Source organism: Oncorhynchus mykiss, chromosome 27, assembly GCF_013265735.2.
Source record: "Oncorhynchus mykiss isolate Arlee chromosome 27, USDA_OmykA_1.1, whole genome shotgun sequence".
Taxonomy (NCBI): domain Eukaryota; kingdom Metazoa; phylum Chordata; class Actinopteri; order Salmoniformes; family Salmonidae; genus Oncorhynchus; species Oncorhynchus mykiss.
This window is the reverse complement of record NC_048591.1, coordinates 12,304,263-12,326,483: the sequence shown is the minus strand read 5'-3', so window position 1 is coordinate 12,326,483 and position 22,221 is coordinate 12,304,263. Positions and strand designations below refer to the sequence as shown.

At 47.5% G+C, this 22,221-nt stretch overlaps 1 protein-coding gene across 6 annotated transcripts; it reads left to right on the top strand.

Annotated features, from left to right (window-relative positions):
• Positions 1-218: 218 nt before the first annotated feature.
• LOC110507552 (centrosomal protein of 164 kDa) lies at positions 219-22,193 on the top strand. Of its 6 annotated transcripts, none has more exons than XM_036965578.1 (28): positions 219-417; positions 1,811-1,900; positions 2,180-2,291; positions 2,934-3,165; positions 4,701-4,844; positions 4,984-5,100; positions 6,695-6,772; positions 7,053-7,157; positions 11,058-11,114; positions 11,224-11,301; positions 11,564-11,637; positions 11,866-12,306; positions 12,505-12,636; positions 12,961-13,156; positions 13,382-13,465; positions 13,622-13,744; positions 13,886-14,029; positions 14,111-14,194; positions 14,333-14,401; positions 14,475-14,734; positions 18,463-18,627; positions 18,783-18,975; positions 19,143-19,250; positions 20,112-20,226; positions 20,459-20,758; positions 20,912-20,984; positions 21,083-21,205; positions 21,304-22,193. In XM_036965578.1, exons 2-28 carry the CDS (start codon positions 1,816-1,818, stop codon positions 21,398-21,400), a joined length of 3,789 nt encoding a protein of 1,262 aa, XP_036821473.1. In that variant the 5' UTR covers positions 219-417; positions 1,811-1,815; the 3' UTR covers positions 21,401-22,193. The 6 variants fall into 6 exon arrangements, with proteins under 6 accessions (XP_036821473.1, XP_036821477.1, XP_036821472.1 ...); XM_036965577.1 differs by having other exon boundaries at positions 220-417; positions 11,061-11,114; positions 18,783-18,981; XM_036965576.1 differs by having other exon boundaries at positions 220-417; positions 18,783-18,981.
• The last annotated feature ends 28 nt before the right edge of the window (positions 22,194-22,221 follow it).

Genomic DNA, 22,221 nt, shown 5'->3' with positions numbered 1-22,221 from the left:
CACATACTCACTTTAATAACTCTTGTAAGTTTGTAAGTAAGCATTTCACTGTAAGGTTTACACCTGTTGTATATTCGGCGCATGTGACAAATACAATTGGATTTGATTTAATTTTATACTCCAGTGTAGTAGGTAGCGGTAATGCAACATATGTTGGATGCCAACCGCCGTTAATCCTCATTGAAGAAGAAGAAGAAGAAGAAGCAGTCTACGTGGTTGCTAGGGTGTTAGAACCAGATACTGAATAAAGCGTCCCTGGAAGCTCCATCAGCGGATTCTGTTTTGATATGTTGTGGTTGTTTAGGTAGCAGACCCAGTGCAACTGTTATACTCATTTGTAAGGGAAAATGTCGATTATAATCGCACTTGATTGATCTTACCCTTACTGGGACAAGAGAAGAACTTGTAGTTAGAAAGGTAAATCGTATAATTTGTTTGTCCAAGTTTAAGTTTCTAGCTAGCTAATATGCTAACGATAGCTAACTACAGTAACAACTAGCTAACGTTTTCCTCTGAGATGACACCACCCTGCCTTGATCTGTCAGGGAATTTAACGTTAGCCAGCTATCTAGCTATAGCTAGTTATTCTAATGTAAACGGCCAACTAGCTAATGTAGCTAACTAGCTCGTTAGGTAGCTAAACTGACGTTAGCCAACTACATTAACGTACTAGCTAGCTAAAAAGCAAAGTTAAAACTACTATACTGTCGTTTTAACTCGCTAAGTTAACTAATTCATGTTAACTCCCGCTACCCCGTGTAGTTTTATATTGAAAAGGTTTCCCCTTTTAACTGTGGTAAAGGGTTCTTCATTGTGACTAGATACACTTAGCTAGCTAGCTACCCAACTATTATAGCTAACGTTAACGTTACGTGGATAGAGTTTGCGAAACCCGATAATAGCATAGACCCACATAGGCACTGGTGTAAAGTACTTATATTTCGTTTTAAATATATATATATATATATATATATATATATATATACAAATGTAAGCCCTTATTTTACCAAGTAAGTTGCCTGAGAACACATTCTCATTTACAGCAACGACCTGGGGAATAGTTACAGTGGAGAGGGGGTGTGATTAGGTGGCCAGATTGGGAATTTAGCCAGGACACCGGGGTTAACACCCCTACGCTTACGATAAGTGCCATGGGATCTTCAGTGACCACAGAGAGTCAGGACACCCGTTTAACGTCCCATCCGAAAAACGGCACCTTACACAGGGCAATGTCCCCAATCACTACCCTGGGGCATTTTTAGACCAGAGTGTGCCCCCTACTGGCCCTCCAACTACTTGGGTAGTTTTTGGGTAATCTGTACTTTACTATTTATATTTTTGACAACCTTTACTTCACTACATTCCTAAAGAATGCTTAGCAGGACTGGAAAATGGCCAAATTCACGCACTTATCAAGATCCCTGGTCACCCTCTGATCTGGCAGACTCATTAAACAAATGCTTCATTTGTAAATGAGCTACAGGCAGTTAGATTTGGGTATGTAATTTTAGACGAAAATTGAAAGGGTCCGATCCTTAAGAGTATATTTAAAACCAAGTACCTTTATACTTTTACTCAAGTAGTATTTTACTGGGTGACTTTTACTTTAGTGATTTTCTATTAAGGTATCTCTACTTTTACTCAAGTATGACAATTGGGTGCTTTTCCCACCACTGCCCATAGGACTGTACACAAATAGAGGTCCCATATGGGATTTGGTTTGTAGTGATGCATGCGCTACTTGCAAATGCAATTCAACCAAGCTAAAATGTTCAAATAGCATCTACAACATGACTATTCCCCACTTTAGTAACCATGACAGCAGCTGCTGCTCTACAGATTGGAGACCAGCTGATCCTGGAAGAGGACTACGATGAGAACTATATCCCCTCCCAACAAGGTAGAGAGGAATGATACAGAAGGGGCAGTATGGCTCCCTTTCTAGTTAACAGATCAATAGACTGTACACCGCATTGCTGAAACTGAACTACACAAGCATGGCGCAAACTATTGTAGTGGGCATCAAACACATAGGCACATCTCAAAACCAAGTAATGCTCTGTTTTACATAGACATGCTGTGCTTCATGACACATTCACTAACTTATTTTGGTTGTGTGAGAGGTCATGTAATGTTAGCTGGATATTTTCCTCACTGCTTTCTTCCCCTCCCCTGTCAGAGATCCACGAGTACGCACGAGAGATTGGCATTGATCCCAATCAGGAGCCGGAGCTCCTATGGCTGGCCAGGGAGGGCATTGTTGCCCCACTGCCTCCCGAATGGAAACCCTGGTAAGCAGGCAGGCGTCTGCCACTATACCAGAAATGGAGTCTGAACCTGGTGGCGTCGGTCGGTAACATCCACTCAAGTGAATTTGAAACCGAACACAAATATTCTCACCTGTGTGGTGAATTTGTGTATGGATGGTCAACATATTTGTAGAGGGGGATGCTTTTTGTGTTACCCCAATTAATTGCTGTAAAACAGTACTTTTTATTTTATTTTTAACAATACTTTTTTGATGGTGATTCATTAAGCAAAAATAACACAGATTTGGTCATACTGACTAGTCACAATCTCACCTTTCTCTTGCATGGATCAGTTGTGTCTTGGTCGGGGTCTCGATTCACAGTCTTTTTACTGTGATCTGAGTTTGAAGACACCTGACATTGACTCCATCTCTGGCCCCTAGCAGTGTATCAACAGTGGTAGACTGCCCAGTATTCCCAGACACCATATACACCTACAATCTACCTCTTTAGAGGAAAACCTCTTTCTTACTCTCTAGATCCTTCCTAGCTGGCCTAGTTCAGTAAGTGGTTTCTCAAATCCCACCTATTAGTCCCACTGTTATTTTAACGTTCACTGGTCTCTTCTCCCTTCTCTGGGTTCTGAGGTGCTGAAGTGACCCCCTCCTCTCCCTCCTCTCGCAGTCAGGACGTGTCGGGGGACGTGTACTACTTCAACTTCTCCTCGGGCCAGTCCACCTGGGACCACCCGTGTGACGAGCAATACCGCAGCCTGGTAAAACAGGAGCGCGAACGAGCCGGCACCCAGCCCCACGGGCCCCTCACCACCGCCGCTAAGAAGAAGGAGAAGAAGAAAAAAGACAAGAAGGAGCCAAAGAAGAAGGCGAAAGACCAAGAGCTCCTGAAGCCACCAGGAGTGAGTGGGCGTTGTTATGTTCTGAAATACACCAAGTGCATGAAGTGACTCGCAGATGTCTCAGAACTCTGCACTGCGGTTGTGTGTAGATGTATTGGTCTGGAAATAACTTCAACTCTAAATAATGTCAAAGAAGCATGGCTCTTCCACATAGTCACTGAGGCGTAGCAGAAAATACTGTATATTGTAGAAAGGAAACAAAGTACAAAGATGAGGCCTTTAGAGTGGCTTGGCTGAACCAATATATTATTATATTATTGTCTTGGTCATCAACACGACAGTCACATACTCATGCTTGGTTGCTTCATGGCCCTAAGTTGCTAAGTGATGCAGTTATACCGATATAGGGATTGTCGTAGTGATAATAGAGTTGTAAACAAGTCATTGTCCTAAGTCATTCTCCATTTGCTATGTGTATCCTTTCAGTCTGTAAACAAAGGGGAAAGTCCTGCATTGAAGGAGAGACAGACAGAAACAGGGAAGGCCACTCTCGGATTACAGGGACCCTCTGCACCCACCCAGCCCCCTCTCTCCCCCCTGAACGCCCTCTCTAATACAGCACCCCCCAGCTTGGCTCCACTATCCCACCTGTCCACCCTCCCTCCTCTCACCTGGGCTGTATCTCCTCTCTCCCCACTGGGTGGGTCTGTCCGCTGCAGTAAGGCCCTAGCGGATGCCCAAGAGATCCTGGGCCTTTCTCCTGGCTTCTCTAGAGCTTTCTCTGACCCAGTCCCAGAGACTCAGCCTCCACCTGCCTCCTCACACCCTCCCAACACCCCTGGCAGGGGGTTCGAACTGACTTGGGGGCTAGGCCCATATGATGAGGAATGGGACAGGGCAGTGGGGTTTGGCCTAGGGCCCACTGATGACACACAGAGCCAAGCTGATGCAGTTAGTCATGGTAGTATCGAGGGGGGAGCAGAGGGCTTTGTCACTGAGGAGGTGGTGGAATGGAGGGAGGCAGCAGAAGTGGACAGGGATAGCAGTAGTGATTTCAGTGACAAGGTGGTCTGTTTGGAAGTGGAGGTAGAGGAAGGAAAGGCTATTGAACCCCAATTGCCTTCATGTGGTCATTCTACACCTGGGGCAGTGATGACCGAAACATATGAGGGAATAGAAAGCCAAGCCAAGCAGAAGGGAAAGTTCATCCCAGGAGTTCACTTACTTGATGCCAGGGACAGTGAGCAGGACCTCGTCACCTACCTGGCCCCTCTCTGTCTCTCCCCGAGGCCCATGCCCCCCTACCTCTCAGCCGAGAGACAGGGGATGAGAGAGAGCATGGCTGATCCCGCAGGGCAGGGCAGTGCAGGGAGTCGGCAGGTAGGACCACAGATTACAGACAGGCAATAGTAAAACAGGCTCAGAGCGTAAAGGACCTGTTGTAGTCATAGAAGGATTGGTCGAAGCAGGTGAATGATGGGAGCAGTATACCAAATTTGACTCCATGATCCTTGAATATCATGATGATTACTATGAACCTGACCCCTCTCTATACAACAGATTTGTTCACGTGTGTCTCTCTCTGTCTCTCTCAGCCGTTGAGCTTGGCCCTTGGGCCTCTGCAGGCCCCATTGGGGAGCCTGGGGAGCCTTGCTCCTCTACGTGGTCTTGATGGCGCAGCCTTGAGGGGGTCCCTGGGCAGCTCTGGAGGGCTGGAGTCCCTGAAGAGTCCGCTTGGGGTAAGAGCTTTCACCTTGACGAAAAATCATGATAGTTATGTACTGTATTACCTTTATGCTTATAGTGTGCTGTTCAGAGTCCTTAACCTTTTACCTATCTCTTTCTCTCCTCCTTCACTTCCTCCCTCCCTCCCCCAAGGGTCCTCTCTCAAGCCTGGGGTCCAGCCTACTGGGAGGGCGACAGGAGGAGCGCGTGTCTTTCTCTCTACCTGGGTTCGAGGATGATGAGGGTAACATCTCAGAGGATGAGCAGCCGGTACGTCTTTCAACTGGCAATGTGCATACCAGCCCTTTCAGGGCACTGTGAAGCAGAATGTTTGGAGAACAAAAGTGTTTCATTTGTGGAGTATACAGTGCCTTGCAAAAGTAGTCATCCCCCTTGGCGTTTTTCCTATTTTGTTGCATTACAACCTGTAATTTAAACAGATTTTTATTTGGATTTCTTGTAATGGACATACACAAAATAGTCCAAATTGGTGAAGTGAAATGAAAAAAATTACTTGATAATTATTATTATTTTTAAATAAATAAATACGGAAAAGTGGTGCGTGCATATGTATTCACCCCCTTTGCTATGAAGCCCCTAAATAAGATCTGGTGCAACCAATTACCTTCAGAAGTCCCATAATTAGTTAAATAAAGTCCACATGTGTGCAATCTAAGTGTCACATGATCTCAATATATATACACATGTTCTGAAAGGCCCCAGAGTCTGCAATACCACTAAGCAAGGTGCCCCACCAAGCAAGCGGCACCATGTAGACCAAGGAGCTCGCCAAACAGGTTAGGGACAAAGTTCTTGAGAAGTACAGATCAGGGTTGGGTTATAAAAAAATATAAGAAACTCCCACGGAGTACCATTAAATCCATTATTCAAAAATGTAAAGAATATGGCAACACAACAAACCTGCCAAGAGAGGACCACCCACCAAAACTCACGGACCAGGCAAGGAGGGCATTAGTCAGTGAGGCAACAAAGAGACCAAAGATAACCCTGAAGGAGCTGCAATGCTCCACAGTGGAGATTGGAGTATCTGTCCATAGGACCACTTTAAGCCTTACACTCCCCAGACCTGGGCTTTACGGAAGACTGGCCAGAAAAAAAGCCATTGCTTAAATAAAAAATAAGCAAACAAGTTTGGTGTTCGCCAAAAGGCTTGTGGGAGACTCCCCAAACATATGGAAGAAGGTACTTTGGTCAGATGAGACTAAAATGTAGCATTTTGGCCATCAAGGAAAAATGTCTGGTGCAAACCCAACATCTCTCATCAACCCGAGAACACCATCCCCACAGGGAAACCTGTTGCAGTCTTTCAGAGATTTGAGACTGGGACGGAGGTTCCAGCAGGACAATGACCCTAAGGATACTGATAAAGCAACACTCGAGTGGTTTAAGGGGAAACATTTAAATGTCTTGGAATGGCCTAGTCAAAGCCCAGACCTCAGTCCAATTCAGAATCTGTGGTATGACTTAAAGATTGCAGGACACCAGCGGAACCCATCAAACTGGAGCAGTTTTGCCTTGAAGAATGGGCAAAATCCCAGTGGCTAGATGTGCCAAGCTTATAGAGACAGACCCCAAGAGACTTGCAGCTGTAATTGCTGAAAAAGGTGGCTCTTCAAACTATTGTTTTTGGGGGGCGTGAATAGTTATGCACGCTGACGTTTTCTGTTTTCTTGTCTTATTTCTTGTTTGTTTCACAAGAAAAAATATTTTGCATGTTGTATAAATCAAATGATACAAACCCCCCACAAAAATTTAATTCGAGGTTATAGGAAAAATGCCGAGGGGGGTGAATACTTTTGCAAGCCGCTGTAAGTTAGATGTATTACTGTGATGCTGTTTGCAGAGTCCTCTTGGCTCGGCCAGACTGTTACAGAACTTGCACCTGGACTTGGATGCGTTGGGAGGAGGGCTGCAGTATGAGGTACACCCCCTTCTTCACCATGCACAACAACACAGCGCAAGAACATCAAATAGGGGTCATTCCACACTTATAACAGAACACATACCATGCTCATAACATTACATAGCACACCTACCACTCACCTTCAACTGTGAACCATTTCCCTGAAAATGTCTATTTTACAGCATAACCCCCTTAGGACTTTTCACCTACTTTCAACTCCATCAGTGATACCAGTGCAGACAAGTCCGTGTCATTATTACATTAGAAAACCTCTCTGTGTGTGTTGTGTTTCTAACAGGACAGCGAGGCCAGTGGAGTGGCCCCACCAGAGGAGAGGACAGAAGCAGAGCTACGGGACCTGGCCCTGTCTGGAGAGCACAGCCCTGAGCCCCCCCCTCAACAGGTAACATCAACACTACTGATGTGGCTCAATCTATTATGTCTCTCGCTGTCTCTTTCTCTCTTTTCATCCCACTGTCAATCCTGCCGTGTATGTCCGTTGTAGGACTTTCTAGTAGATTAAACTACACACTTAGATATATTGAACCGTCTCAAACTCATGACTATGCTATCAGATCACAAGATGCAGACCTAGATAGAACTGCTCTTGTGTACTAGATTGATTGCCTTGAACCAAAAACAACGCTTGAGGGATGGAAAGTGTAAGCTATCATTGGGAAACGAAGTAGGCCTGTTCATTCATTGAGACATAAAATCTTTGTCATTTATCAACTCTCATAAGTGTGTATGTGTGACTCTAAACACGTGTTTCGGTTCTTGTCTCGATCTCTTCCTGGTTGTGTAGCTGCTGTGTCAGTGGGAGCTGTGCTATGGTCACGGCTGCCACTGTTTCTTTCTGTTGGTCCTCTTGTCCTCATACTGTCACTGTTATTGCTTTGCCTTCTGAGTCGTTCATTTGATCACCCCTCCCCTTTAGTCTTAGTTATTTCTGTGTGTGTGTGTGTGTGTGTGTGTGTGTGTGTGTGTGTGTGTGTGTGTGTGTTTAACTGTGTACTTCCTCTGATTTTGTCACACTTCTCTGTGTTGTTTGTTGTTGTTGAGATGACTGTTCTCTTTCGATTACCTCTACCTATGGAATGCGTGAGTGGTTTGCATGCTGCTCAGGTCCCTGTGTCTTCTCCTTGTCACAATATTTTGTCCCCCTACTTTCTTTTTGTGTTTGTCTATGCACGCCTTCCCTCTCTTTCTCTCCGGGTGCCACCATCCTCCTCTTCCAACCAAGGACTCCCTTCGTGGACGCCACCTCCCCTCCTGTCCACCATGCGGAGGCAGCAGGGACTGCCCCCCTACTCCAGACCCCCAGCATGCTAAAACTAGAGACAGTGGAGAGGAGGAGGAGGAAGATTATGAGGAGGGGTGGGGAGAGGATGGAGAGAGTGTGGTTGAGGAGGAAGGAGGTGAAGAGGAGAACCAGGGAGAAGAGGGACAAGCGAGTGAGAAGAAGAAAGGAGAGGAGGAGGAGGAGGGCAAGGACGTTGAGGCTGAGGTCACTGAGGAGGTAGAGTGTGTAGAAAAGTTGGAGGAGGCAGAGGAGCAAAGTGATGAGGTCATAAAGAGGTGTGTAAAAACTGAGGAAGGGGAGGAAGAGGGGACTGGTGACGTAGTTGAGAAAAGTGTGGAAAAAGTCAATACAAAGGAGGAAGAACAAGGAAGTGATGAAAAGATAGAGAGATATCTTGGAGAGCAAGAAGAGAGGGATGAGGTAGTAGAGCAATGTGTTAAAAATGAAGAACTTGATAAACAGGTAGAGGAAAGAAATGAGCTGGTTGAGAGTGGCGTTAAAAGTGAGGGAGAACAAAAAGCAGAAGAGAGTGATGAGGGAGTTGACAGACGCAATACAAGTGAGGAAGAAGGAGAGGAAAAAGAGGGGGAACAGGAGGAAAAGAGTGATGAGGCAGTAGAGAGATATTTGAAAGAGATGGAAGGAGGCGATGAAGAGGAAAGTGAGATAGTGGGTGAGAGAGATTTGAAAAGCAAGCATGTGGAAAGGAAGGAAGAGACTGTCAGAGACGGTGTAGAGGAGAAGAAAGAGGAGGACGATGAGGCAAAGGGAGATGAGGATAGGGATGAAGTGTTTGAGAGGTGGTTGAAAGAGGAGGAAGGCAAAGTGGAGGCTGAGGAGGGTGAGAGTGAGGTGGTAGAGAGATGTGTGAAAAGTGAAGAAGAGGAGGGTGAGAGTGGGGTGGTAGAGAGATGTGTGAAAAGTGAAGAAGAGGAGGGTGAGAGTGGGGTGGTAGAGAGATGTGTGAAAAGTGAAGAAGAGGAGGGTGAGAGTGGGGTGGTAGAGAGATGTGTGAAAAGTGAAGAAGAGGAGGGTGAGAGTGGGGTGGTAGAGAGATGTGTGAAAAGTGAAGAAGAGGTGGACGAGGAGGGTGAGTGAGGTGGTAGAGAGGTGTGTGAAAAGTGAAGAAGAGGAGGGTGAGAGTGAGGTGGTAGAGAGATGTGTGAAAAGTGAAGAAGAGGTGGACGAGGAGGGTGAGAGTGAGGTGGTAGAGAGATGTGTGAAAAGTGAAGAAGAGGAGGGTGAGAGTGAGCTGGTAGAGATGTGTGAGGAAGATGTGGAAGAGGAGGGTGAGAGTGAGGTGGTAGAGAGGTGTGTGAAAAGTGAGGAAGAGGTGGAAGAAGAGGGTAAAGAGGAGGGTGAGAGTGAGGTGTTGGAGAGGTGTGTGAAAGGCGAGGAAGTGGAGGAAAGTGACAAAGTCTTGGAGAGATGCTCACCGAGTGAAAAACGAGCTAGTGAAGGAGTGGAGAGCAGTGAGGAGGAGGTGGAGGGGTGCATCAAAAGCGAACGAAAAGAAAAGGAAAGAGACAAACTTGAAGAAGACAGTGATGAGGTGGTGGAAGAAGTGCAAGCCTCACCGAAACCCAAAACATCCACAAGCTCAGACAAAGTAATCGAGAGATTTGAACCACAAACGGTCCAAGTTAGGTCACTGGGGCAGAAGAAGAAGATAGCGGACCTTAAACGAAGTGACAACATGGAGGTGTATGTGGGGAAGAAGAAGAATGTGCCCAAACAAAGCCCTCTACCAGCAGAGGTAGGGGTTTGGTGTGCTTTGACCATGTCGTGGCCCCTGCCCTGTGTGCTCCCCCTCTGCATGCACCTCGCCCCTCTCTCAGTCAAAGGAGACACCAATCCACTCCCTGAGGGGCTGTGTGTGTCCCAAGTCCCAACCCTGATGAATCTAGCCCCCCATGGTCTCCCTCGCACATCACATTGGTGTCTTTGGTCTTTACACACATTTTTGCCAGTCCAGTAAACCTCCAGCCATTGGGCTTCTAACACTTCAGCCCCTGAGGACTGGATTGGAATATTCTGGTCCCCTTGTTGCCAGTTTTTCCTCCATCCCTCTTCCTCCAGAGCTGAGCACTGCAGCCCCACCTGTCAGGCAGCCCCATAGACAGTCCCATCCTCTTCTCCAGCCCCAAAGGCAGCCCTATCCTCTCACACAAACCTCTAGGCAGCCATATCATCTCAGACAAACCTCTAGTCAGCCCTACCCTCTCAGACAAACCTCTAGTCAGCCCTACCCTCTCAGACAAACCTCTAGTCAGCCCTACCCTCTCACACAAACCTCTAGGCAGCCATATCCTCTCACACAAACCTCTAGGCAGCCCTATCCTCTCAGACAAACCTCTAGGCAGCCCTATCCTCTCAGCCATACCCAAGGCAGCCCCATCCTCTGTCAGCCCCCTAGCAAGCCCTATCGTCTCAAACAGCCCACTTTGTGGCCCCATCCTCTAAGTCTACCACCAAGGCACTCTAATCCTTTCATCCAGCCCCCAACCCTCTCTGGCAGCCCCACCCCCTATGACAGCCCCCAAGGCAGCCCCACCCTCTCAGACAGCACCCAAGGCACGCCTACCCTCTCAGACAGCCCCCAAGGCAGCCCTGTCCTCTCATTCCAAACTTGCAGTACTGTAGCCTTTGTTTCTCTGTCTCTACTACCTGCTTGACAAGCCATGTGTTTGCGTGGTATGGGCATTTTGTCTGACTCTTTGACGCTTGTCTTCCCAAGCTTTGCTCATCAAGCCATGGGATGGCTGCTCTGTGCTGTTGGTGTATTGTCCCTTTGCTGCTGTACTTGTTTTGCCCTACTACGAGAGCCTTCATAGTTGCTGTGTGTCCTCCTGTGTGACTGGGTGTGTATTGCTGAGAATGGCAGCATACATCCATGTCTGGTCTGGTCTGGTCTGGTCTGGTCTGGTCTGGTCTGGTCTGGTCGAGGTGATACGGTGGCACTATGCTTCCTGTCGGTGACTGAGTGTGTGTTTACATCAGCAGTCCGAGGCCAGCGAGCACATGGAGGTGGCCTCCTCCTTCACCAAGGACCTCAGGGTACTTTCTATGGCTTGACAACATGCTTTGTAATGTAACATTTAAACAGATATTATCAAGGGGTGTGTTTAGTAAACACTAACAGTGTTCTGTTCCATTTTCCCTTTAGTCTGGTTTTGGCTCCAAGTTGTCAGAGAAAGTCCTGGACCTGAAGGATCTCTCCCCTGCTGTTAGTCCACTCTTCCAGGTACCACACTTTCTCCTCCTCTTCCTTTCTTTTCTTTTTCTCCCTCGCTCGCCCCTCTTCACCCTGGCTCTCCTCTTCACCTCCTTCCTCCTCAGCTACAGTCTCTTTCCTCACTTGGATGTTCTCAGTCACAGGGGTTCTCTGTAGAGTCTGTAGGCACAGTTTGTACCGTTGTTTTATTTTGAGAGTAACACTCACATCATGCCACGTGGAGTTAGATGTTAGCATTTGCTATTCATCTAAAAAAAAAAATATTCCGCAGGATGAAGAGGGCAAAGTGAAAGTCAGTGCGGCAGAGGAGAAGGAACGGAGGAAGAGGGCAGAAGCTGCAGAGAGGTTGGCAGACAAGACTTTCTGATTCTGATAAATGCCCATACTTCAGTGGAATGTCCTCTCTGAATTTGAAACACACATTGTGATACAAGCGTATTGTCACTGTCACTGCTGCAGTAGTATGTCTCTCGCACAGATCTGCAGTCTAGAGCTGAGCCAAATCATTTATCTGACTTCCCCCCCTCGCTGTCTCTTTCTCTCTCCACCCCCCCCCCCCCCCCCACTCTGCAGGCGTCTTCAAGCTGCAGGCAGGGAGGATCCAGCAATGGAGGACAGGCACCCCAGCCAGTCCAGTGAATCCCAACAAAACACAGGGTCCTCCCATTCTGAGCCGGAGCCCCGGCCACGGGCCGAGGGGGTCAGCACCAGTGCCAGCCTAGGTGTGCCGGGGGTCCAGGGGGTCAAGCGTCCTGACACCTCCAGAGGCCGCCTAGTTAGGAGCCCCCACACCCACTACAAGGAGGAAGCCCCCAGACAGGGGGAGGACAGCAGATGGGCCCAGGAGGAGGAGAGGGAGAAGGAGAGGAGGGAGACTGGGAGGGAGATAGAGGAGGAGAAGGAGCGTGCGCTGCGGGAGAGGCAGGAGAAGGTGCGCCTACTTCAGGAGAAGCTGAGGCGGGAGGAGGAAGAGGAGGAACAGAGGCTGAGGGAGGAGAGCGAAGAGAGGGTCAGGTAGGCATCCAAGCAGCAGGCCACGGAGTGGTCAGCCTCCCTCATTCTCCACTAATGTCCACTTTTATAGTAGTATTTGTGAGCTGTGATGCTCCCTGTGAGAGGATATGACTCAGTGTTGATGCTTAGTGCTGTGTGACAGTGCTGCTTATCTCACCCGCTGCTGTTTGTGTGTTCTGGTCCTGACCGGTCTTCCAGGAGCCTGAGGGAGAGGCTCCAGAGTAAGGGGAGGGAAGAGGAGAGCAGGCTGAGTGTGGAGTCTGAAAGCAGGCTACTGGAGCTGAGGGAGATGGCCCGGAGGGAGAGAGAGAACCAGCAACGCAACGTCAGGTGACTCATCTCTCTCTTCAATTCATCCATCTGCTTAAGCACACACACACACACACACACACACACACTTATTCGCACGACAGCAATCGCCCTGGAGTGCTCCAGTGACCCTTAGATCACACGCCCAGCGACCATAGCCGTATGAATATGACACTACTTCACATAACTATTCTGTGCTAAGGCAATACATTCTTACTGCACATACAATAGGTATACCATACCGCGTGGCCACTGGAGAAAAACAAGACCAAAAAAATATTTGAGCTAGGAAATGATTGTGTGTGCGTGCTTGCTACGTTCGCGTGTGTTTGTTGTTTTTATCAGGGAGGAGGGCGAGGCGATGCTGAGGCAGCTGCGTGCCACCCTGGAGGCGGAGAGAGAGGCGGAGCGAGAAAGGATAGAGGCCCAGAGGAGGCGGGACCTAGAGCGACTGAGGGAGGAGTCAGAGGAGGAGCTACATGCAGAGAAGCGGAGACTGCTTGGGGAGCGGGAGGAGCAACTCGACTCCCTCAAACAGGAGGTGGGGGAAGGGGAGGTGGGAGAGTGGCGGTGGGGGTCGGGGAAGGGAGGGGTGGAGGTATAGGAGAGGGGCCTTCCAATACACACGTGAACTTTAAACAACTGAATGTGTACTGTCTGGACTCATGTGTTTGGGTTTTTGTGTGGGGAATGCGTGGAGGGAGTCTAGGATAGTGTGGTGTGTGTCACACTGATGATGGTTGAAGACAGTGTGTTGTTGTCTTAGGGGAGAAGCAGTGCCAGTGAGAGGCAGAGGGAGTTGAAGAGCCCTCGTAGCCCAGAGCAACATCTAGCAGAGTACCAAAAAGAGGTGATAGAGAACACACACACACACTACTTCCCACCTTTGGTACACAAACTTTTAGCCCCTCATCTCACTGACGACTTATTACCATAACAGTGTCAGTCTAAACCCTATGAAGTGTTGTGACATTATGTATCCCTCCCACTCACTGTCTTGGTCCAGTTGGGAGACGTGCTCCAGGAAGTGAGGGAGGAAGTGCAGCGTGACCACGGCAGGAAGCTGGAGCAGCTCAAAGACGACCACCGCAGAGAACTCAACTCAATCAGAGACAATTATCTGGACCAGGTGAGACACAGTTCAAGGGTCACAGCTTCTTGTAACAGGCCTGCTGCTAACTCATTATCTATTTGTGTCTGTGTGTGTGTCTGTTTGTGTGTGTGTCTGTGCGTCTGGATGTGTCTGCATGTGTGTGCGTTTGTCCTCCAGGAGGCTGTCCAAAGGGAGCAGTTGCTGTGTGCCCTGCAGGAGGAGAGAGATCGCCTGCTGGCCACCCACAGCGCCCAGCTGGAGAGACTCCGTACACAGCTAGACTCCCAGCTCTCCAAGACCCGCCAGACGCACACACGCAAGGTGAGGACAGAGAGACACACACGTGCGGCACGAACACACACACACCGTGTATCATCTCCAAACACCTATGTCATCCCTTAGGAGGCAGGGATTCAGGAGCTGGGGGACAAGCTGGAGCTGAGAGCTAGAGAACTGAAGACCCAGGAGGCAATACTGAAGACCCAGGTAGTCAATCAATCACTGTTGCACTGATATGTGTATTCATGACTACCTGGAAGACGTAGGGATGGCCTAGGCTATGGAATGGAATGAACTGTATGTGTGTGGTTGGGCGCTGTTGATTAAAGGAGATGCACCTTTCAGGCAGCGAATTTGAAGAAGAGGCGGCAGCAGCTTGGGGATGAAGAGGATGAGATAGACAGAGGAATAGAGGTGAGGATTCATCATCATCGTCACCACCTCTGTCTTCGTCATGCTGTAGATTTTAAGCCTGTTATGTTTTTAGGCTCTGCCTGGAGTCATGCAGGAGAGAGATGGACTGAGAGAGGATCTGGAGCGGGTGGAAGGACAGAGGGACAGGGCGAGGCAGGAGGCGGAGAGAGCGAGGGAGGAGAGGACCAAAGTGAGAGACGAGTTGGAGACAATTAGGGAGGAGAGGGACAAAGCGAAGGAGGAGAGCAGGAGGATGAAGGAGGAGCGGGACCGGCTAGAGAGCAAGGTGGAGCTGCTGCAGGAGCGCTGTGATCGGCTGTGCCGCAGAGTCAGGTACACACACACACACACACACACACACACACACCTGGCCTGTTAGTTCGGGTCAACCTCCGTTCACTCCTGTTTTATTGTCAACTTGCAACTGACAGTAGCATGTCTTTCAGACTTAGTGGGAGACTTCATGTCTAGCTTGCCAGACGACTGAGCTATTTGTCAAGCGGTTGATCTAGTCATCAAGTCAAATTGCATTAGTCACATGCCCCGAATACAACAGGTTCAGTGAAATGCTTACTTACAAGCCCCTAACCAACAATGCAGTTAAAAAAATATGAATAAAAATAAGAAATAAAAGGAACAAGTAATTAAAGATCAGCAGTAAAATAACAATAGAGAGACTATATACAGGGGGTACCGGTACAGAGTCAATGTGCGGGCGCACCGGTTAGTCAAGGTAATTGAGGTAATACGCACATGTAGGTAGAGTTATTAAAGTGACTATGCATAGATAATAACAGAGTAGCAGCGCCGTAAAAGAGGGGGTGAGGGGGTGCAATGCAAATAGTCTGAGTAGCCATTTGATTAGATGTTCAGGAGTCTTATGACTTGGGGGTAGAAGCTGTGTAGAAGCCTCTCGGACTTAGACTTGGCGCTCCGGTACCGCTTGCCGTGCGGTTGCAGAGAGAACAGTCTATAACTAGGGTGGCTGCAGTCTTTGACACTTTTTAGGGCCTTCCTCTGACACTGCCTGGTATAGAGGTCCTGGATGGCAGGAAGCTTGGCCCCAGTGCTGTACTGGTCTTTACACACTACCCTCTGGCTTTCGGGCGGAGGCCGAGCAGTTGCCATACCAGGCAGTGATGCAACTCGTCAGGATGCTCTCGATGGTGCAGCTGTAAACCTTTTGAGGATCTGAGGACCCATGCCAAATCTTTTCAGTCTACTGAGTGGGAATAAGTTTTGTAGTGCCCTCTTCACAAGTGTCTTGGTGTGCTTGGACCATGTTAGTTTGTTGGTGATGTGGACACCAAGGAACTTGAAGCTCTCAACCTGCTCCACGACAGCCCCGTCGATGAGAATGGGGGCGTGCTCGGTCCTCCTTTTTCTGTAGTCCACAATCATCTCCTTTGTCTTGATCATGTTGAGGGAGAGGTTGTTGTCCTTGCACCACATGGCCAGGTCTCTGACCTCCTCCCTATAGACTGTCTCGTCATTGTCGGTGATCAGGCCTACCACTGTTGTGTCATTGGCAAACTTAATGATGGTGTTGGTGTCGTGCCTGGCCGTGCAGTCATGAGTGAACAGGGAGTACAGGAGGGGACTGAGCACACACCCCTGAGGGGCCCCTGTGTTGAGGATCAGTGTGGTGGGTGTTGTTACCTACCCTTTCCACCTGGGGGTGGCCCGTCAGGAATTCCAGGATCCAGTTGCAGGGGGAGGTGTTTAGTCCCAGGAAGAGGTCGGCCAATTTCAAGTTTTCATAACAATCGGTAATCGCCATTTTTGGACGCTGATTACCGATTACATTGCATTCCACGAGGAAACTGCGTGGCAGGCTGACCACCTGCTACGCAAGTGCAGCAAGGAGCCAAGGTCAGTTGCTAGCTAGCATTAAACGTATCTTATAAAAAAACAATCAATCTTCACATAATCACTAGTTAACTACACATGGTTGATGATATTACTAGGTTAACTAGCTTGTCCTGCGTTGCATATAATCAATGTGGTGCCTGTTAATTCATCATCAAATCACAGCCTACTTCGCCAAATCGGTGATGATTTAACAAAAGCACAATCGTTGCACGAATGTACAGTTGAAGTCGGAAGTTTACATACACCTTAGCCAAATACATTTAAACTCAGTTTAAATTCTGACATTTAATCCTAGTAAAAATTCCCTACCTTGGGTCAGTTAGGATCACTACTTTATTTTAAGTTTGTAGGCCTCCTTGCTCGCACACGCTTTTTTTTAGTTCTGCCCACAACTTTTCTATAGAATTGAGGTTAGGGCTTTGTGATGGCCACTCCAATATCTTGACTTTGTTGTCCTTAAGCCATTTTGCCACAACTTTGAAAGTATGCTTGGGATCACTGTCCATTTGGAAGACCCATGTGCGACCAAGCTTTAACTTCCTGACTGATGTCTTGAGATGTTGCTTCAATATATCCACATAATTTTCTTTCCTCATGAGGCCATCTATTTTGTGAAGTGCACCAGTCCCTCCTGCAGCAAAGCACCCTCACAACATGATGCTGCCACCCCCGTGCTTCACGGTTGAGATGGTGTTCCCTCGGCTTGCAAGCCTCCCCCTTTTTCCTCCAAACATAACGATGGTCATTATGGCCAAACAGTTCTATTTTTGTTTCATCAGACCAGAGGACATTTCTCCAAAAAGTACAATCTTTGTCTCCATTTGCAGTTGCAAAACTTAGTCTGGCTTTTTTATGGCGGTTTTGGAGCAGTGGCTTCTTCCTTGCTGAGCGGCCTTTCAGGTTATGTCGATATAGGACTTGTTTTACTGTGGATATAGATACTTTTGTACCTGTTTCGTCCAGCATCTTCACAATGTCCTTTGCTGTTGTTTTGTGATTGATTTTCACTTTTAGCACCAAAGTACGTTCATCTCTAGGAGACAGAACGCGTCTCCTTCCTGAGCTGTATGGCGGCTGCGTGGTCCCATGGTGTTTATACTTGTGTACTATTGTTTGTACAGATGAATGTGGTACGTTCAGGTGTTCGGAAATTGCTTCCAAGGATGAACCAGACTTGTGGAGGTCTATCGTTTTTTTCTGAAGTCTTGGCTGTTTTCTTTTGATTTTCCCATTATTTCAAGCAGAGACACTGAGTTTGAAGGTAGGCCTTGAAATACATCCACAGGTACACCTCCAATTGACTCAGATGATGTCAATTAGCCTATCAGAAGCTTCTAAAGCCATGTCATCGTTTTCTAGAATTTTCCAAGCTGTTTAAAGGCACAGTCAAGTCCGTGCATGTAAACTTCTGACCCACTGGAATTGTGATACAGGGAATTTTAAGTGAAATAATTTTAAGTGTATAACTACAACCTAAAACTTCTTAACTGGGAATATTGAAGAACTTGGAATTTTGAACCACCAGCTTTCGCATGTTCTGAGGAAGGAACTTAAACATTAGCTTTTTTACATGACACATATTGCACTTTTACTTTCTTCTCCAACAATTGAGCATGTTTCATTATTTATTTGAGACTAAATAGATTTTATTTATGTATTATATTAAGTTAAAATAAAAATGTTAATTCAGTATTGTTTTAATTATCATTATTACAAATATATATATAAATAAATCTCCCCGATTGAATCGGTATCTGCTTTTTTTGGTCCTCTAATAATCTGTATCGGCATTGAAAAATCATAATCGGTCGACCTCTAGTCCCAGGGTCCTTAGCTTATTGATGAGCTTTGAGGTCACTATGGTGTTGAACGCTGAGCTGTAGTCAATGAACAGCATTCTCACATAGGTGTTCCTTTTGTCCAGGTGGGAAAGGGCAGTGTGGAGTGCAATAGAGATTGCATCATCTGTGGATCTGTTAGGGCGGTATGCAAATTGGAGTGGGTCTAGGGTTTCTGGGACAATGGTGTTGATGTGAGCCATGACCATCCTTTTCGAAGCACTTCATGGCTACAGATGTGTTCGCTACGAGTCTGTAGTCATTTAGGCAGGTCACCTTAGTCATACTGAAGGTTCAATGTTATTCCAATGCCAGTACTATTTCAGTTACTAACATGTGATTTTATTGCAGTGATTTGGAGCAGAGTGAGATCAAGAGGCCTACTACTAGACTGGACAGAACAGAGGAGGAGGCGGCGAGGAAGGAGGAGAAGGATAGCGAGGCACCGCCCTCTACTGCTGGACGGGAGAAAGTGCTGCATGTGGAAGATCTGAAAGAACCTCCTGTCTTGGATGAGTATGTGTGTGTGTGTGTGTGTGTGTGTGTGTGTGTGTGTGTGTGTGTGTGTGTGTGTGTGTGTGTGTGTGTGTGCGAGAGCATACATGTTGCACCCTTCAATCCTGACTAACTTCTATGTGTGTGTGTGTGCCTCTCTCTCTTCCCTCTCCCAGCTTGCGTCAGTATATCTCCTCTGAAGGGCTGTCCCTGCAGAAAGCCCGGCGCTTCCTGGAGAGGGAGAGTGGTCGTCTGAGTGAGAGACAGGCAGCACTGCAGGCAGCTCAGGCCCAGTCCAGCTCCTCTCAGTACCCCAACACCACCAGCCACGCCCAGGCCACACAGGAGATGTACAGGAACCTGCAGCAGGTGCGTGTAAGTGTGACTCCCTTCCTTATCCCTTATAGACTCCTACACCCGGCCCTAGTGCCCTTGTGTCGAACATTCATGAAGTGAGAGAGTATACATGACCTCCGTATGTAACTGTCCCTGGATCATCTTTCTCTCTCTCTTTCGTTTCCTCTGTTCTTCCTCAGGAGGCCAGTGACGTGGAGGAGTTGAGGGTGACTGTGAAGAGGGGGAACTCGCTGCTACGCAGGAAGGAGGAGAGACTGCAACAGCTAGAGAGCTCCGTAGCTGAAGAGGTGCCTTAGTAGTACACCATAACACCTTTATATACCACATATCCTGCCCCCTGTACTACATACCATGCCCATAACGTTAGGCATACTGGAATAGCTAATAAACACACTGTACACTGAACGGACAAAACATTAAGAACACCTGCTCTTTCTATGACACAGACTGACCAAGTGAATCCAGGTGAAAGCTGTGATCCCTTATGGATGTCACTTGTTAAATCCTCTGTAATCTGCGTAGATGAATGGGAGGAGACAGGTTAAAGAAGGATTTTTAAGCCTTTAGACAATTGAGACATGGATTGTGTATGTGTCATACACGGGGTTGCTGGGCAAGGCAAAATATTTTGGTGCCTTTGAACAGGGTGTGGTAGTAAGGGCCGGGCGCACCGGTTTGAGTGTGCCAAGAACTGCAACGCTGCTGGATTTTTCACGCTCAACAATTTACTCTGTGTATCAAGAATGGTCCACCACCGAAAGGACATCCCGCCAACATGACAGAAGTCAACATGGGCCAACATCCCTGGGAAACGGTTTCAGCACCTTGTAGAGTCCATGCCCTGACGAATAGAGGCTATTCTGAGGGCAAAAGGTGGTGCAACTCAATATTAGGACGGTGTTCCTAATGTTTTGTAACGCTCACTGTATGTACGCGTTTACATTTTGGTAATTTAGCAGACACTCCTATCCAGAGAAACTTAGTCAGTGCATTCAACTTACGGTAGTTAAGTAAGACAATCGCATACCACAGTCATTGTAAGTTAAACTTTCAGCGAAGTCAATGATAGTAAGAGAAAACGTGTGTTAGAGTTAATGGCAAGTACAAAAGTATGGAGTTTGTTTTTTCTCTTGCTTTATCTTGCCCAGGTCTCCCCTCATCACTACTATGATGACCAGGACAGACTGGTGACTGATAGGAAGGTGGCCTTTGATGTGACTGAATCGGAAATGAGCAGCGTCAGCAATGGCCTTGATGGCCCTGGTGAGAGAGACAGACATACTGGAGTATTCATAGCAGGCCTGTACTCCTCCTCTGCCAAATTATTATCATACTCTCTCTCCCTCTTTATTATTCCTCCTTTCCCCCCCCTTTCATCCACTCCTTCCTCTCTTTCACAGCTCATCCCTTGTTCTTCATGTGTTCTGACATTGCCTCCCTTTCTCTCTTGCGCTCTCTCTCCCTTTGTCTTTCCCTCTCTATCTCTCCTCTCCAGGTGAGGATCCCACAGTGCCGGCTAAGGTGCAGCACTTAGCCGAGTCGCTCCAGCACATCTCTGGCCAGCTCAGCACAGTCCTGGGGGCCCTGGGCTCCCTGACCCAACGCCAGACCCCTTACCAGCCTCTCCCCCTACCCCTGCCCCTCTGCCAGCCCCGAACCCCCACCTCAATGCCTCTTTCACAGCTCTCCATGCCTCTGTCTGGGCCCTCCTGGGCGTGGGCCCCTCACAGCACCTCCATCCAGCCACGGGGTTCTGAGGACCTGCTCAACAGCCGCTGGGCCAAGCTCTTCCCTGGTACATCTCAGCCAAAGAGATTCAATATCATATATGTTATTAAATACGCGTTCTGTGGACTGAAGAACTCTGTTCTGTGTAGTTTCAGGTAGGGTGAGGAGTTAGTTTATTGGTTTAACAAGACTTCACTTCTCTTTGTCCCTTCTTCCATAGGGGCTCCTATTGAGTCCATAGCCACCAGTTCCTTGAGGACGCATACGCTTTATTCAGAGTACAGTCCTGCAAGGTAAATAAGGAAATGATTTGTTATAACCGTCACTCATCCCTTTCACAGTAGTCTGTCTTGTTGAAGGAAGGTACTAAAGACATGTGTGTTTGTGTTAGCGAGCAGGCTCGTAGTCTGTCCTCCATGCAGCCTAAGTCGGTGGAGATGGATGGCCAGAGGCTACAGGGTCTGATCGACGGCAACAAGAGATGGCTGGAGACACGCAGGAAAGACCCCAGTGTGTATCCTTCTGTAAAAATGCTCACACATTACCACATTGCACAACTTTATAATGGAGCTTGGTTCAGTCTTGTAAATGTCCTTAACAGGTTTTCATCAGACCTCTGTTCACGCGTTATCGGACCCCCCCAACTATGAGTGGACTGGTCCAGCTGAGCCTGGATGACAACAACCAGATTAAAGTGTACCATTACTAAAGGGGGGTGGGTGGAGTTACATACGGAGCAAGGATCAACACAAGCAGATAAAGATGTACTGTTACTGAAAAAGGGCTAAGGACAGGGGTGGGTTTTTAAAATTAACTTGGGAGTAATGCAGGGATCCCTCTAGCTCTGGTCCAGGGCGTTACTAGAGGAACCCCCTCGACTATGTGTGGACCAAAGGAACACCCTGGACCAGAGCTAGGATTCCTCTACAACCAGGTTTACATATCAGATTACTGTAAGAAACATTTTTAAGACGTCTATCCTCTAGTGAACTCCGCTTTAGCTGTGATTGTGTTTCAGTGGACTCATTTTATTCCATTGGCATGCAAGGGTGAATAGTTTGGGATTATGGAGACAATAGCCCCGTAGTCAACAAACCAGTTTGTTTCCTAATTTTTGGGCCTCTGGCTATTTAAATGTTTCAAAGGCAGATTGCATAGTTGTGACATATACAATAGGTGCTTCACTTTATTAGGAGAGACATCTCGAGGTTGGAGTGAGATACTGTTGATAGCTGACATAAGATCATTGTCATGGTATCAGGTTGTATAAGAGACGCATCACTCATTCCGCTGTGTGAGAAGTTCAAGCCATACCATAATAACCACTACAAGGACAAGACAATGACTTGTGAGGGATTCGCAGTCTTTATGAAATTCTGGTAAGAGGGACTCTTCCAGTGTTTTACTGTGCAGATAGATGTGACATTTTTACCATATTTTTTTATAAGAAATGTTTTAATAAATGTAAAGTGGTGTATATTCATAATGCCAAACTTTCATTATTTTTCGTGTTTCAGTATTTCATTTGTC

Bases quoted from the DNA above. Each gene is read 5' to 3' on its own strand.
- LOC110507552 (XM_036965576.1), top strand. From the start codon at position 1,816: ATGACAGCAGCTGCTGCTCTACAGATTGGAGACCAGCTGATCCTGGAA. The intron at 13,745-13,885 runs GTGAGACACAGT...TTTGTCCTCCAG, and splicing joins GAGACAATTATCTGGACCAG to GAGGCTGTCCAAAGGGAGCA. The intron at 18,982-19,142 runs GTAAGTGTGACT...GTTCTTCCTCAG, and splicing joins GGAACCTGCAGCAGGTGCGT to GAGGCCAGTGACGTGGAGGA.